Source organism: Pezoporus flaviventris, unplaced genomic scaffold (genome assembly GCF_033815535.1).
Source record: "Pezoporus flaviventris isolate CSIRO_AGI_PZ_B2104156 unplaced genomic scaffold, CSIRO_AGI_Pfla_v1 ptg000645l, whole genome shotgun sequence".
In the NCBI taxonomy this organism is placed as follows: domain Eukaryota; kingdom Metazoa; phylum Chordata; class Aves; order Psittaciformes; family Psittacidae; genus Pezoporus; species Pezoporus flaviventris.
In genome coordinates this window covers 21520-40000 of record NW_026893191.1, presented here as the reverse complement: position 1 = coordinate 40000, position 18481 = coordinate 21520, and the positions used below count along the sequence as shown (strand labels likewise).

The 18481-nt window shown below is 49.5% G+C and overlaps 1 protein-coding gene across 1 annotated transcript in view; it reads right to left on the bottom strand.

Moving 5' to 3' along the window:
• The window catches only part of LOC133264130 (tenascin-X-like), a gene marked incomplete at both ends in the record, with an annotated part of 79514 nt that overhangs the window by 43348 nt on the left and 17685 nt on the right, over positions 1–18481 (bottom strand). The window contains 5 exons of the mRNA XM_061444055.1: positions 2043–2336; positions 3996–4283; positions 9087–9374; positions 12002–12289; positions 15890–16177. Coding sequence (XP_061300039.1) covers positions 2043–2336; positions 3996–4283; positions 9087–9374; positions 12002–12289; positions 15890–16177 — 1446 coding nt within the window. The remainder of the gene's footprint in view (positions 1–2042; positions 2337–3995; positions 4284–9086; positions 9375–12001; positions 12290–15889; positions 16178–18481) is intronic.

Below are 18481 nucleotides of genomic sequence, written 5' to 3'. Positions count from 1 at the left end.
CATCCATTTATCCATCCTATCCAACCCTCTCACAGGAAGCCGTGCTGCTCTAGAGACATTTCAAACCCTCACCACATGATCAGGCACAAACTCCGCCACCCACCTTCTGTACGTTCAACCAATCACTGATTCAGCAAAGTGAAACCTGCCTTTGCAGACTCTCAGATTCTCTCAACCATGCATCAGTGCAAGCATTCAGTGTTGTATCCGTTCATCCATCATCCATCCATCCATCCATCCATCCATCCATCCATCCATCCATCCACACATGCATGCCTCATCCATACATCATTCATTGTCCTTTCCATCTTTCAATCCATCCCTGCATCTATAGAATCCTATCAAGAGCCCAGTACAGGATCACTCAATCATCTATCGTCTGACCTCTCATCTATTTGTGGATCTTTTCATGAATGCAACCTCAGTGCTCCTCATTGAGTTAATGCTCTCCAGGCATTCCGTATTCATAGAATCATAGAATCATAGCATAGTTAGGGTTGGAAAGGACCTTGAGATCATCTAGTTCCAACGCCCCTGCCATTGGTAAATCACGGTAAATCATACCACCCAAGGCCTCGTCCAAACTTGTCTTGAACACCGCCAGGGATGGAGCATTCATAACCTCCCTGGGCAACCCATTCCAGTGCCTCACCACCCTAAGCAACTCATATTTCCAAATTTATCCATCCATCCATCCATCCATCCATGCATCCCACAGGCAGCCATGCTGCTCTAAAGACCTCTCGAACATTCAACCCATGATGACAAACAACCCCATCATCCACCTTTAGTACATTCATTTGCTGATTCAGCACTGACACACCTGGCCTTGAAAACTTTCAGGGTCGATCAACCATCCATAACTCCAACCATCCATTGCTGTATCCTTTCATCCTTTCAGCCCTCCATGCTTTCCATCAGCATCCAGCTCTCCAGGAATTCAACACACATTGTTTATGTATACTCATCCTTCTACTCAGAAATTATTTCTTGCATCTGTCCATCCCTCCATCCCTCCATTCATGCATCCATCCACCCACTCATCCATCCATCCATCCATCCATCCATCCATCCATCCATCCATCCATCCACCAGCTCATCCATGCATCCGTCCATTCTTCCATCCATCCATCCATCCATCCATCCATCCATCCATCCATCCATCCTTCCGTCCACACACTTATCGGTCCATCCATCCATCCACCCACTCGTCAGTCAATCCTTCCACCCTTCAATCCATCCATCCATACATTCATCAGCCATCCATATAACTATTCATCTGTAAATCCATCCATCCATTCATGGCTCCACCCATCCATCCTCCCATCCTCCCATCCACCCATCCATGCACTCATTCATCCATCCATCCACCCATCCATCCATCCATCCATCCATCCATCCGTTCTTCCATCCACCCACTCATCCATCCATTCATCTATCCTTCAATCTATCCATCCATTCATTAGCCAACCATTTAACCATTCATCTGTAAATCCATCCATCCATTCATCCTACCATCCTTTCATCCATCCATCCATCCATTCATTCATCCATCCATCCATCCATCCATCCATCCATCCATCCATCCATCCATCCATCCATCCATCAATAACCCCACTCATTCATTTATCCACACACTCATCCATCCATCCATCCATCCATCCATCCATCCATCCATCCATCCATCCATCCATCCATCCATCAATCCACCCATCCATCAATAACCCCACTCATTCATGTATCCACACACTCATCCATCCATCCATTCATCCATCCTTCAATCCATCCATCCATTTACCAGCCATCAATGTAACCATTCATCTGGAAATCCATCCATCCATTCATCCCTCCCTCCATCCGCCCATCCATGCATTCAGCAACACCTCCATCCTTCCAACCTGTCACGCCCCCATTCTTCCATTGATCCCAAATCCCCTCCCACCCCCTTTCCTCCACTGACCAAGGCACGAGCACGGGCCCTGCCCAAGCTTCTGTCCACTACAAGAGGCGGTTCAGCGGGGCTGGTGCCAGAGCCCCCTCACCTGTGACAGTGTCGGTGGAGACGGGGCCCAGGCGTGTGCGACCCCACAGCCCGTACAGGTTGAACTTGTAGCGGCGGGACGGGGACAGCCCCGGCAGCGTCAGCGTGCGGGAACCCCCGTCCACGGGCAGCACCTGGGGCTGGCCTTGTGCATCGCGGTACTGCAGCGTGAAGGAGTCAAAGGTGCCCTCGGGGACGCTCCACTCCAGCTGCACCGAGTCAGAGGTGACGTTGGAAACCCTGAGCTCACCCAGCACTGGCTGCGATGCTGGTTCCTCCTCCTGTGGAGCTGGAGCTGCAGTGGAGTGGCCAGTGAAGGCCATGAGCATCTGAATGTGAATCTATCTCTCCAGTCATCCATCCATCCATCCGTTCATCCATTCATCCATCCATCCACACATGCATGCCTCATCCATGCATCATTCATCGTCTTTTCCATCTTTCATTCCATCCCTGCATCGATAGAGTCCTATCATGAGCCCAGTACAGGATCACTGACGTACTCAATCATCTATTGTCTGACCACTCATCTACTGATGGATCTATTCATCAATGCAACCCTCAATGCTCCTCATTGAGGTAAAGCTCTCCAGGCATTTCATATTCATAGAATCATAGAATCATAGCATAATTAGGGTTGGAAAGGACCTTAAGATCATCTAGTTCCAACTCCCCTGCCATTGGCAGGTACACCTCACGGTAAATCATACCACCCAAGGCCTCATACAAACTTTTCTTGAACACCGCCAGGGATGGAGCATTCACAACCTCCCTGGGCAACCCATTCCAGTGCCTCACCACCTTAACCAACTCATATTTCCAAATTTATCCATCCATGAATCCATGAATCCATCCATCCATCCATCCATCCCATAGGCAGCCATGCTGCTCTAAATACCTGTCAAACACTCAACACATGATGACAAACAACCCCATCATCCACCTTCAGTACATTCATTTGCTGATTCAGCATTGTCACAGCTGCCCTTGAAGACTTTCAGGGTCGATCAACCATCCATAACTCCAACCATCCATTGCTGTATTCTTTCATCCATTCAGCCCTCCATGCTTTCCTTCAGCAGCCAGCTCTCCAGGAATTCAACACACGTTGTTTATGTATACTCATCCTTCTACTCATAAATCGTTTCTTCCATCCATCCATCCATCCATCCATCCATCCATCCATCCATCCATCCACACATCCATCCATCCATCTATCAATCCAACCACTCATCTATCCATACACCCATCCACCCACTCAACCATCCAGCCACTCATCCATTCATCCTTCCATCCACCCATCCATCCATCCATGCCTCCATCCATTCATCCATCCATCCATTCATCCATCCATCCATCCATCCATCCATCCATCCATCCATCCATCCACCCATGCCTCCATCCATCCATCCATCCATCCATCCATCCATCCATCCATCCATCCATTCTCCCACCCTATCATTCATCCATTCATCCATCCTTGCATCCTTCCATCCTTTCATCCAGCAACTCATTCATCCATTCATGAATCCATCCATCCATCTATCCTTCCATCCCTTCATCCACTCTCTCATTCATCCATCCATGCACACATACATCAATCCATGCCTCCATCCATCCATCCATCCATCCATCCATCCATCCATCCATCCACCCACTCATCCATCCATGCATCCATCCTTCAATCCATCCATCCATTCATCACGCATCCATGTAACCATTCATCTGGAAATCCATCCATCCGTTCACCCCTCCATCCACCCAACCACCCATCAATCCATGCATTCAGCAACCCCTCCACCCTGCCAACCTGTCACACCCCCATTCTTCCACTGATCCCAAATCCCCTCCCACCCCCTTTCCTCCACTGACCAAGGCACGAGCACGGGCCCTGCCCAAGCTTCTGTCCACTACAAGAGGCGGTTCAGCGGGGCTGGTGCCAGAGCCCCCTCACCTGTGACAGTGTCGGTGGAGACGGGGCCCAGGCGTGTGCGACCCCACAGCCCGTACAGGTTGAACTTGTAGCGGCGGGACGGGGACAGCCCCGGCAGCGTCAGCGTGCGGGAACCCCCGTCCACGGGCAGCACCTGGGGCTGGCCTTGTGCATCGCGGTACTGCAGCGTGAAGGAGTCAAAGGTGCCCTCGGGGACGCTCCACTCCAGCTGCACCGAGTCAGAGGTGACCTCGGACACCCTGAGCTCGCCCAGCACTGGCTGCGATTCCTCCTCCTGTGGAGCTGGAGCTGCAGTGGGGAGGCCAAAATGAAGGCCATGAGCATCTGTATGTGAATCTATATCTCCATTCGTCCATCCGTTCATCCATCCACCTGTTCATCCATCCATCTGTTCATCCATCCATCCACACATGCATGCCTCATTCATACATCATTCATTATTCTTTCCCTCTTTCATTCCATCCCTGCATCTATAGAGCCCTATCAAGCGCCCAATACAGGATCAGCAATTTAATCAATCATCTGTCGTCTGACTACTCATCTATTGATGGATCTATTCTTGAATGCAACCTTCAATGCCTCTCACTGAGATAAAGCTCACCAGGCATTCCATATTCAATGGATCACTCTATCCATTCATCTTCTCATAATTCCAAAATTATCCATCCTTCCATGCATTGATCCATCCATCCATGCAGTCTTCCATCTGTCCTTCCATCCACACACTCTCCATCCATCCATCCATCCATCCATCCATCCATCCATCCATCCATCAATCCTTCCACCTATCCACTCATCTGTCCATCCATCCATCCATCCATCCATCCATCCATCCATCCATCCATCCATCCATCCATCCATCCATCCATCCTTCCACCTATCCACTCATCCATTCATCCATCCCTCCCTCCCACCATCCATCGATCCACCCATGCATCCTTCCATCCACCCACTCCTCCATCCTTCCATCCATCCATCCCACAGGCAGCCATGCTGCTCTAAAGACCTGCCAAACACTCAACCCATGATGACAAACAACCCCATCATCCAACTTTAACACATTCCTTTGCTGATTCAGCACCATCAGACCTGGCCTTGAAGACTTTCAAGGTCCATCAACCATCCATAACTCCAGCCATCCATTGCTGTATTCTTTCATCCATCCAGCCCTCCATGCTTTCCATCAGCATCCAGCTCTCCAAGAATTCAACACACATTCTTTATGTATACTCATCCTTCCGTTTCTTGCATCCCTCCATGCATCCATCCATCCATCTTTCCATCCATCCATCCATGCATTCATCCATGCAGCCTTCCATCCAACCACTCATCCATCCATCTGTCCATTTATCCATCCATCCATTCTTTCATCCATCCATCCATCTGTCCATTTATGCATCCATCCATTCTGTCATCCACCCATCCATCCTTCCATCCATCCATCCACCCATCCATCCATCCATTCATCAGCCATCCATAGAAGCATTCATCTGTAAATCCACCCATCCATTCATCCCACCACCCATCCATCCTCCCATCCACCCACTCATCCGTCCATCCATCCATCCATCCATCCATCCATCCATCCATCCATCCGTCCCTCTTTCTGTCCATCTTTCCATTCATCTTTTAAACCATTCATCCTTCAAGCCAGCCACCCATCCCCCTGTCTCTCCATCCATCCATCCATCCATCCATCCATCCACCCACAATCCATCCCTCCATCAGTCCATCCATCCATCCATCCATCCATCCATCCATCCATCCATCCATCCAGCCGTCTGTCCATCCATCATCCATTCATTCATCAATACCTCCATCAATCATCCTCCTTTCCACCTTTCCTTCCACCCATGAGTCTCTGAAGTCCCATCAAGCACCCAATACAGGATCTGTGACAAACTCAAACATCCACCATCTGATCAGTTATTCATTGATGCACACATTCATCCATGCAACTCTTAATACTGGGACTCAGCACTCCAGACATTCTGGATTCCATGGCTCCATCTCTCCATTCTTCTGCTCACAAATCCAAATACATCCATTCATCCGTCCTACCCAACCCTCTCACAGGAAGCCGTGCTGCTCTAGAGACATTTCAAACCCTCACCACATGATCAGGCACAAACTCCACCACGTTCAACCAATCACTGATTCAGCAAAGTGAAACCTGCCTTTGCAGACTCTCAGATTCTCTCAACCATGCATCAGTGCAAGCATTCAGTGTTGTATCCGTTCATCCATTCAACACTCCATGCATTCCGCAGCCATCCAGCCCTCCACTCATTCAACAAACATCGTTACTCTCTACTCAGCCTTCTACTGATAAATGCTTTCTTCTATCCATCGAACAATCCATCCACCCATTCATCCATCCATCCACCCATCCATCTATCAAGGATCCACTCACCCATCATCCATCCATCCATCCATCCATCCATCCATCCATCCATCCACGCATGCATGCCTCATCCATACTTCATTCATCGTCCCTTCCATCATTCATTCCATCCCTGCATCTATAGAATCCTATCAAGAGCCCAGTACAGGATCACTGACGTACTCAATCATCTATTGTCTGGCCACTCATCTATTGATGGATCCATTCATCAATGCAACCTCAATGCTCCTCATTGAGGTAAAGCTCTCCAGGCATTCCATATTCATAGAATACAGAATCATAGCATAATTAGGGTTGCAAAACACCTTAAGATCATCTAGTTCCAACTTCCCTGCCATTGGCAGGTACACCTCACGGTAAATCATACCACCCATGGCCTCGTTCAAACTTGTCTTGAACACTGCCAGGGATGGAGCATTCACAACCTCCCTGGGCAACCCATTCCAGTGCCTCACCACCTTAACCAACTCATATTTCCAAATTTATCCATCCATGAATCCATGAATCCATCCATCCATCCATCCCATAGGCAGCCATGCTGCTCTAAAGACCTGTCAAACACTCAACCCATGATGACGAACAACCCCATCATCCACCTTCAGTACATTCATTTACTGATTCAGCATTGTCACCGCTGCCCTTGAAGACTTTCAGGGTCCCTCAACCATCCATAACTCCAACCATCCATTGCTGTATCCTTTCATCCATTCAGCCCTCCATGCTTTCCATAAGCATCCAGCTCTATAGGAATTCGTTACACACTGTTTATGTATACTCATGCTTTTACTCATAAATCCATCCATCCATCCATCCATCCATCCATCCATCCATCCATCCATCATTCCAGCCATTCATCCATGCATCCATCCATTCATCCATCCATACACCCACTCTTCCATACATCCATTCATCCCTCCATCCATCCATCCTCCCATCCACCCACTCATTCATCCATTCACCTATCAATCCATCCATCGATCCATCCATCGATGCCTCCATCCACCCACTAATCCATCCATCCAACCATCCTTCAATCCATCCTTTCGTTCACCAGCCATCCATGTAACAACTCATCTGTAAATCCATCCATCCATCCATCCATCCATCCTTCTATACATTCATTCTCCCAAACATCCATGCATCCATCCATTCTTCCATTCTTCCATCCATCCATCCATCCATTTATCCATCCCCCGAAACATCCATGCATCCATCCATTCTTCCATTCTTTCATCTACTCACTCATCCATCCATTCTTGTGTCTATCCATTCATCCCCCCGTTGACCCCAACATCCATCCATCCATCCATCCATCCATCCATCCATCCATCCATCCATCCATCCATCCATCCCCCTGTCTATTCATCCATCCATCCTTCCATCCATCTTCCATCCGTCCCTCCATCAGTCCATTCACCCATCCATCCATCCAGCCGTCGTCCATTCATTCATCAATACCTCCATCCATCATCCTCCTTTCCACCTTTCCTTCCACCCACGCATCTGTAAAGTCCTACCAAGCACCCAATACAGGATCTGTGACAAACTCAGACATCCACCATCTGATCAGTTATTCATTGATGCACACATTCATCCATGCAACTCTTAATACTGGGACTCAGCACTCCAGACATTCTGGATTCCATGGCTCCATCTCTCCATTCTTCTACTCATAAATCTAAATACATCCATTCATCCGTCCTATCTAACCCTCTCACAGGAAGCCGTGCTGCTCTAGAGACATTTCAAACACTATCCATCCATCGATCCATCCACCCATTCATCATCCATCCATCCATCCATCCTCCATCCATCCATCCATCCTTCCATCCATCCATCCATCCGTCCACTTATCCATCCACCCATCCAACCATCCACCCTGAACAACCCCTCCATCCTTCCAACCTGTCACACCCGCATCCTTCCATTGATCCCAAATCCCCTCCCACCCCCTTTCCTCCATTGACCAAGGCACGAGCACGGGCCCTGCCCACGCTTCCGATTCAGCAAAGTGAAACCTGCCTTTGAGACTCTCAGATTCTCTCAACCATGCATCAGTGCAAGCATTCAGTGTTGTATCCCTTCATCCATTCAACACTCCATGCATTCCGCTGCCTTCCAGCCCTCCACTCATTCAACAAACATCGTTACTCTCTACTCAGCCTTCTACTGATAAATCCTTTCTTCTAGTCATCCATCCATCCATCCATCCATCCATCCATCCATCCATCCATCCATCCATCCGTCCGTCCATCCATCCATCCATCCACCCATCATCCATCCTTCCATTCACGGACCTATTCACTATTCTGTCTTTCACTGCACTCTTCTCTGTACTGGTTCTTTAACCCATCCCTCCAATGAATCATCGAGTGATCAAAACAGTCGCTTGAGACTGTGAACCAAAGCCAAAATTTAACTACCCCCATAACTCTATCCATCCATCCATGCATCCAGCCATCAATCAATCAACTATCCAACCATCCATCTATCCATCCACCCATCGAACCATCCATCCTCAACAACCCCTCCATCCTTCCAACCTGTCACGCCCCAATTCTTCCTTTGATCCCAAATCCCCTCCCACCCCCTTTCCTCCACTGACCAAGGCACGAGCACGGGCCCTGCCCAAGCTTCTGTCCACTACAAGAGGCGGTTCAGCGGGGCTGGTGCCAGAGCCCCCTCACCTGTGACAGTGTCGGTGGAGACGGGGCCCAGGCGTGTGCGACCCCACAGCCCGTACAGGTTGAACTTGTAGCGGCGGGACGGGGACAGCCCCGGCAGCGTCAGCGTGCGGGAACCCCCGTCCACGGGCAGCACCTGGGGCTGGCCTTGTGCATCGCGGTACTGCAGCGTGAAGGAGTCAAAGGTGCCCTCGGGGACGCTCCACTCCAGCTGCACCGAGTCAGAGGTGACCTCGGACACCCTGAGCTCACCCAGCACTGGCTGCGATGCTGGTTCCTCCTCCTGTGGAGCTGCGGCTGCAATGGAGAGGCCACAGTGAAGGCCATGAGCATCTGTATGTGAATCTATCTCTCCAGTCATCCATCCATCGATCCATCTGTTCATTCATTCATCCATCCATCCACACATGCATGCCTCATCCATACATCATTCATCGTCCTTTCCATCTATCATTCCATCCCTGCATCGATAGAGTCCTATCAAGAGCCCAGTACAGGATCACTGACGTGCTCAATCATCTATTGTCTGGCCACTCATCTATTGATGGATCTATTCATCAATGCAACCCGTAATGCTCCTCATTGAGGTAAAGCTCTCCAGGCATTCCATATTCCATGGATCATTCCACCCATTCATCCACTAATAATTCTAATTTTAACCATCCATCCATCCATCCATCCATCCATCCATCCATCCATCCATCCATCCATTCCATGGGAAGCCATGCTGCTCTAAATACCTCTCAAAGACTCAACACCTGATAATGAAGAACACCATCATCCATGTTTAGTACATTCATTTGCTGATTCAGCACAGTCAGATGTGGCCTTGAAGACGTTCAGGGTCAATCAACCATCCATAACTGCAGCCATCCATTGCTGTATTCTTTCATCCATTCAGCCCTCCATGCTTTCCATCAGCATCCAGCTCTCCAGGAATTCAACATACATTGTTTATGTATACTCATCCTTCTAGTCATAAATCCTTTCATACATCCATCCATGCATCCATCTATCCATCCATCTTTCCATCCACCTTACCATCCACCTTTCCATCCATCCATCCACCCATCGATGCATCCATCCATCCACCCACTCATCCATCCATCTATGTTTCAATCCATCCATCCATCCATCCATCCATCCATCCATCCATCCATCCACACATGCATGCCTCATCCATACATCATTCATCGTCCTTTCCATCTTTCAATCCATCCCTGCATCTATAGAATCCTATCAAGAGCCCAGTACAGGATCACTCAATCATCTATCGTCTGACCTCTCATCTATTTGTGGATCTTTTCATGAATGCAACCTCAGTGCTCCTCATTGAGGTAAAGCTCTCCAGGCATTCCGTATTCATAGAATCATAGAATCATAGCATAGTTAGGGTTGGAAAGGACCTTGAGATCATCTAGTTCCAACGCCCCTGCCATTGGTAAATCACGGTAAATCATACCACCCAAGGCCTCGTCCAAACTTGTCTTGAACACCGCCAGGGATGGAGCATTCATAACCTCCCTGGGCAACCCATTCCAGTGCCTCACCACCCTAAGCAACTGATATTTCCAAATTTATCCATCCATCCATCCATCCATCCATCCATCCATCCATCCATCCATCCATCCCACAGGCAGCCATGCTGCTCTAAAGACCTCTCGAACATTCAACCCATGATGACAAACAACCCCATCATCCACCTTTAGTACATTCATTTGCTGATTCAGCACTGTCACACCTGGCCTTGAAGATGTTCAGGGTCGATCAACCATCCATAACTCCAACCATCCATTGCTGTATCCTTTCATCCATTCAGCCCTCCATGCTTTCCATCAGCATCCAGCTCTCCAGGAATTCAACACACATTGTTTATGTATACTCATCCTTCTACTCAGAAATTATTTCTTACATCTGTCCATCCCTCCATCCCTCCATCCATGCATCCATCCACCCACTCATCCATCCATCCATCCATCCATCCATCCATCCATTCATCCATCCATCCATCCATCCATCCATCCATCCACCAATCCATTCATCCATCCATCCATCATCCTTCCATTCATCCATCCATCCATCATCCATCATCCATCCATCCATCCATCCATCCATCCATCCATCCATCCATCCATCCATCCACCAGCTCATCCATGCATCCGTCCATTCTTCCATCCATCCATCCATCCATCCATCCATCCATCCATCCATCCATCCATCCATTCATCCATCCATCCATCCATCCATCCATCCTTCCGTCCACACACTTATCCGTCCATCCATCCATCCACCCACTCGTCAGTCAATCCTTCCACCCTTCAATCCATCCATCCATACATTTATCAGCCATCCATATAACTATTCATCTGTAAATCCATCCATCCATTCATGGCTCCACCCATCCATCCTCCCATCCTCCCATCCACCCATCCATGCACTCATCCATCCATCCATCCACCCATCCATCCATCCATCCATCCATCCATCCATCCATCCATCCATCCACCCACACATCCATCCATCCATCCATCCATCCATCCATCCATCCATCCATCCATCCATCCATCCATCCATCCATCAATCCACCCATCCATCAATAACCCCACTCATTCATGTATCCACCCACTCATCCATCCATCCATTCATCCATCCTTCAATCCATCCATCCATTTACCAGCCATCAATGTAACCATTCATCTGGAAATCCATCCATCCATTCATCCCTCCCTCCATCCCCCCATCCATGCATTCAACAACCCCTCCACTCTGCCAACCTGTCACACCCCCATCCTTCCATTGATCCCAAATCCCCTCCCACCCCCTTTCCTCCACTGACCAAGGCACGAGCACGGGCCCTGCCCAAGCTTCTGTCCACTACAAGAGGCGGTTCAGCGGGGCTGGTGCCAGAGCCCCCTCACCTGTGACAGTGTCGGTGGAGACGGGGCCCAGGCGTGTGCGACCCCACAGCCCGTACAGGTTGAACTTGTAGCGGCGGGACGGGGACAGCCCCGGCAGCGTCAGCGTGCGGGAACCCCCGTCCACGGGCAGCACCTGGGGCTGGCCTTGTGCATCGCGGTACTGCAGCGTGAAGGAGTCAAAGGTGCCCTCGGGGACGCTCCACTCCAGCTGCACCGAGTCAGAGGTGACCTCGGACACCCTGAGCTCACCCAGCACTGGCTGGGATTCCTCCTCCTGTGGAGCTGGGGCTGCCGTGGAGAGACCAAAGTGAAGGCCATGAGTATCTGTATGTGAATCTATTTCTCCATTCATCCATCCATCTGTTCATCCATCCATCCATCCATCCATCCATCCACCCAGTCATCCATTCATCCATCCATCCATCTCTCTATCCATCCAGTCATCCATCCTTCAATACTTCCATCCATCCATCCATCCATCCATCCATCCATCCATCCATCCATCCATCCTTCCATCCACCCACTCATCCCTTCATCCATCCATTCATGCTTCCATCCATCCATCCATCCATCCATCCATCCATCCATCCATCCATCCATCCATCCTTCCATCCACCCACTCATCCCTTCATCCATCCATTCATGCTTCCATCCATCCATCCATCCATCCATCCATCCATCCATCCATCCATCCATCCATCCTTTAACCTATCCACTCATCCCTCCATCCATCCATCCATCCATGCATTCTTAGAATCATAGAATCATAGAATCGTTAGGGTTGGAAAGGACCTTGAGATCATCCAGTTCCAACCCTCCCTGCCACGGGCTGAGCCACCTCACAGTAAGCCATGGCACCGAAGGCCTCGTCCAACCTGGCCTTGAACACTGCCAGGGATGGAGCATTCACAACCTCCCTGGGCAACCCATTCCAGTGCCTCACCACCCTCACAGGAAAGGACTTACTCCTTATACCCAACCTAAACTTCCCCTGTTTCACTTTTAACCCGTTACCCCTTGTCCTATCACTACAGTCCCTAATGAAGAGTCCCTCCCCAGCATCCCTATAGGCCCCCTTCAGGTACTGGAAGCTGCTCTGAGTTTTCCACTCAGCCTTCTCTTCTCCAGGCTGAAAAGTCAAACTTCCTCACCCATCCTTCCATGCATCCATCCGTTCATCCATCCACGCACTCATCCATCCATCCCTCCCTCCCTCCGGCCATCCATCCATCCGCCCATCTATCCCACATCCATCCATGCATGCATGCATGCATCCATCAATCCATCTGTCCACCCATCCATCCATCCATCCATGATCCACACACCCATCATCCATCCTTCCATCCACGGACCTATTCACTATTCTGTCTTTCACTGCACTCTTCTCTGTACTGGTTCCTTAACCATCCACCCACTCATCCTTTCATCCATCCATTCATGCATCCATCCATCCATCCTTCCATCCGTCCATCCATCCATCCATCCATCCATGTATCCTTTAACCTATCCACTCATACCTCCATCCATCCATCCATCCATGCATTCTTAGAATCACAGAATCATAGAATCGTTAGGGTTGGAAAGGACCTTAAGATCATCCAGTTCCAACCCCCCTGCCATGAGCAGGGACACCTCACACTAAACCATGGTACCCAAGGCCTCGTCCAACCTGGCCTTGAACACTGCCAGGGATGGAGCATTCACAACCTCCCTGATCAACCCATTCCAGTGCCTCACCACCCTCACAGGAAAGGACTTACTCCTTATACCCAACCTAAACTTCCCCTGTTTCAGTTTTAACCCGTTACCCCTTTGTCCTATCACTACAGTCTCTACTGAACAGTCCCTCTACAGCATCCCTATAGGACCCCTTCAGATACTGGAAGCTGCTATGAGGTCACCACGCCGCCTTCTCTTCTCCAGGCTGATCAGTCAAACTTCCTCACCCATTATTATATGCATCCATCCATTCATCCACCCACGCACTCATCCATCCATCCCTCCCTCCCTCCCTCCCGCCATCCATCCATTCGCCCATCTATCCCCCGATCCATCCATCCATCCATGCATCCATCCATCCATCCATCCATTCCTCCATCCATCTGTCCATCCATCTATCCATCCCACAGGCAGCCATGCTGCTCTAAAGACCTGTCAAACACTCAACACATGATGACGAAGAACACCATTATCCACCTTTAGTACATTCATTTGTTGATTCAGCACAGTCAGACCTGGCCTTGAAGACGTTCAGGGTCAATCAACCATCCATAACTGCAGCCATCCATTGCTGTATTCTTTCATCCATTCAGCCCTCCATGCTTTCCATCAGCATCCAGCTCTCCAGGAATTCAACACACATTGTTTATGTATACTCATCTTTCTACTCATAAATCCATCCATCCATCCATCCATCCATCCATCCATCCATCCATCCATCCATCCATCCATTCATCTTTACATCCTTCTTTCCATCCATCCATCCATGCATCCATCCATCCATTCATCTTTACATCCATCCATCCATCCATCCGTCCGTCCGTCCGTCCATCCATCCATCCACCCACCCACCCATCACCCATTCAGTCATCAATACATTCATTCATCATCCTCTTTTCCACCTTTCCTTCCACCCGTGCATCTGTAAAATCCTACCAAGCACCCCATACAGGATCTGTGACAAACTCAAACATCCACCATCCGATCAGTTATTCATTGATGCACACATTCATCCATGCAACTCTTAATACTGGGACTCAGCACTCCAGACATTCTGGATTCCATGGCTCCATCTCTCCATTCTCCTACTCACAAATCCAAATACATCCATTCATCCGTCCTACCCAACCCTCTCACAGGAAGCCGTGCTGCTCTAGAGACATTTCAAACCCTCACCACATGATCAGGCACAAACTCCACCACCCGCCTTCTGTACGTTCAACCAATCACTGATTCAGCAAAGTGAAACCTGCCTTTGAGACTCTCAGATTCCCTCAACCATGCATCAGTGCAAGCATTCAGTGTTGTATCCCTTCATCCATTCAACACACCATGCATTCCGCAGCCATCCAGCCCTCCACTCATTCAACAAGCGTCGTTACTCTCTACTCAGCCTTCTACTGATAAATCCTTTCTTCTAGTCATCCATCCATCCACCCATCATCCATCCCTCCATTCACGGACCTATTCACTATTCTGTCTTTCACTGCACTCTTCTCTGTACTGGTTCTTTAACCCATCCCTCCAATGAATCATCGAGCGATCAAAACAGTCACTTGAGACTGTGAACCAAAGCCAAAATTTAACTACCCCCATAACTCTATCCATCCATCCATGCATCCAACCATCAATCAATCAACTATACACCCAACTATCCACCCATCCATCTATCCGTCCACCCATCGAACCATCCATCCATCCATCCATCCATCCATCCATCCATCCATCCATCCATCCACCCATTCATCCACCCAATCATTCATACATTCATCCATCCATGCATCCTTCCATCCTTTCATCCACCCACTCATCCATACATTCATGCCTCCATCCATCTATCCCCCCACTCAGCCATGCATCCATGCATCCATCCATCCACGCACTCATCCATCCACTCCTCCATCCATCCATCCATCCCTCCCATATCCAGCCATCTGTCAATCTCTCCATCTATCCATTCATGAATCTATCAATCTATTCATGAATCCATCCACCCATCCTCAACAACCCCTCCACCCTTCCAGCCTGTCACTCCCTCATCCTTCCATTGACCCCAAATCCCCTCCCACCCCCTTTCCTCCACTGACCAAGGCACGAGCACGGGCCCTGCCCAAGCTTCTGTCCACTACAAGAGGCGGTTCAGCGGGGCTGGTGCCAGAGCCCCCTCACCTGTGACAGTGTCGGTGGAGACGGGGCCCAGGCGTGTGCGACCCCACAGCCCGTACAGGTTGAACTTGTAGCGGCGGGACGGGGACAGCCCCGGCAGCGTCAGCGTGCGGGAACCCCCGTCCACGGGCAGCACCTGGGGCTGGCCTTGTGCATCGCGGTACTGCAGCGTGAAGGAGTCAAAGGTGCCCTCGGGGACGCTCCACTCCAGCTGCACCGAGTCAGAGGTGACCTCGGACACCCTGAGCTCGCCCAGCACTGGCTGGGATTCCTCCTCCTGTGGAGCTCGGGCTGCAGTGGAGAGGCCAAAATGAAGGCCATGAGCATCTGTATGTGAATCTATCTCTCCTTTCATCCATCCATCTGTTCATCCATCCATCCATCCATCCATCCATCCATCCATCCATCCATCCATCCACATATGCACGCTTTATTCATACATCATTCATTATTCTTTCCATCTTTCATTCCATCCCTGCATCTATAGAGCCCTATCAAGCGCCCAATACAGGTTCAGCAATTTAATCAATCATCTATTGTCTGACCACTCATTATTGATGGATCTATTCTTGAATGCAACCTTCAATGCCTCTCACTGAGATAAAGCTCACCAGGGATTCCATAGTCAATGGATCTCTCTATCCATTCATCTACTCATAATTCCAAAATTATCCATCCTTCCATGCATTGATCCATCCATCCATGCAGTCTTCCATCTGTCCTTCCATCCACACACTCTCCATCCATCCATCCATCCATCCATCCATCCATCCATCCATCAATCCTTCCAGCTATCCACTCATCCATCCATCCATCCATCCATCCATCCATCCATTCATCCATCCATCCATCCATCCATCCATCCATCCATCCATCCATCCATCCATCCATCCATAAATCCACCCACCCACTCATCCATTCATCCATCCATCCATCCATCCATCCATCCATCCATCCATCCATCCATCCATCCATAAATCCACCCACCCACTCATCCATTCATCCATTTGACCTTCCATCCATTCATCCATCCTTTAACCCTTTTATCCTCTCACACATTCATCCATCCATCCATCCATCCATCCATCCATCCATCCATCCATCCATCCATCCATCCTTCCACCTATCCACTCACCCATCCATCCATCCATCCTTCCATGCATCCTTCCATGCATCCATCCATTCATCCATCCATCCATCCATCCTTCCACCTATCCACTCATCCATCCATCCATCCGTCCTTCCATGCATCCTTCCATGCACCCATCCATCCACCCACGCATGCATCCCTCCCTCCCTCCCTCCCTCCTTCCACCTATCCAATCATCTTCCATGCACCCATCCATCCACCCACTCACCCATTCATCCATGCCTCCCTCCCTCCATCCATCGACGCACCCATGCATGCTTCCATCCACCCACTCCTTCATCCATCCATGCGTCCATCCGTCCCACCGGCAGCCATGCTGCTCTAAAGACCTGCCAAACACTCAACCAATGATGACAAACAACCCCATCATCCACCTTTAGCACATTCCTTTGCTGATTCAGCACCATCAGACCTGGCCTTGAAGACTTTCAGGGTCGATCTGTAACTCCAACCATCCATTGCTGTATCCTTTCATCCATTCAGCCCTCCATGCTTTCCATAAGCACCCAGCTCTCCAGGAATTCAACACACATTGTTTTTGTATACTCATCCTTCTACTCATAAATTGTTTCGTACATCCGTCCATGCATCCATTCATCCATCCATCCATTCATCCATCCATCCATGCATCCATTCATCCATCCGTCCATTCACCCATCCATCCATCCATCCATCCATCCATCCATCCATCCATCCATCCACCCATTCATCAGGCATCCATTGAACCATTAATCCGTAAATCCATCCATCCATTCATCCCAGCACCCATCCATCCTCCCATCCACCCACTCATCCATCCATCCATCCATCCACCCACTCATCCATCCATCCATCCATCCATCCATCCATCCACCCACGCATCCAGCCATTCTTGCATCCATCCATACATCCCTCCACACATCATCCATCCATCCATCCATCCATCCATCCATCCATCCATCCATCCCCCTGCCTATTCATTCAACCATCCATCCATCCATCTCTCCATCCGTCATTCCGTTCATCTTTTGATCCATTCATTCAGCAAGCTAGCCACCCATCCCCCTGTCTCTTTGTCTCATCATCCATCCATCCATCCATCCATCCACCCATCCATCCACCCAACATCCATCCCTCTGTCAGTCCCTTCACCCATCCATCATCCTTCCATCCGTCCATCCATCCGTCCATCCATCCATCCATCCATCCATCCATCCATCCTTCCATCCATCCATCCATCCACCCAACATCCATCCCTCTGTCAGTCCCTTCACCCATCCATCCTTCCATCCGTCCATCCATCCGTCCATCCATCCATCCATCCATCCATCCACCCATCACACATTCATTCGTCAATACCTCCATCCATCATCCTCCTTTCCACCTTTCCTTCCACCCATGCATCTCTGAAGTCCCATCAAGCACCCAATACAGGATCTGTGACAAACTCAAACATCCACCATCCG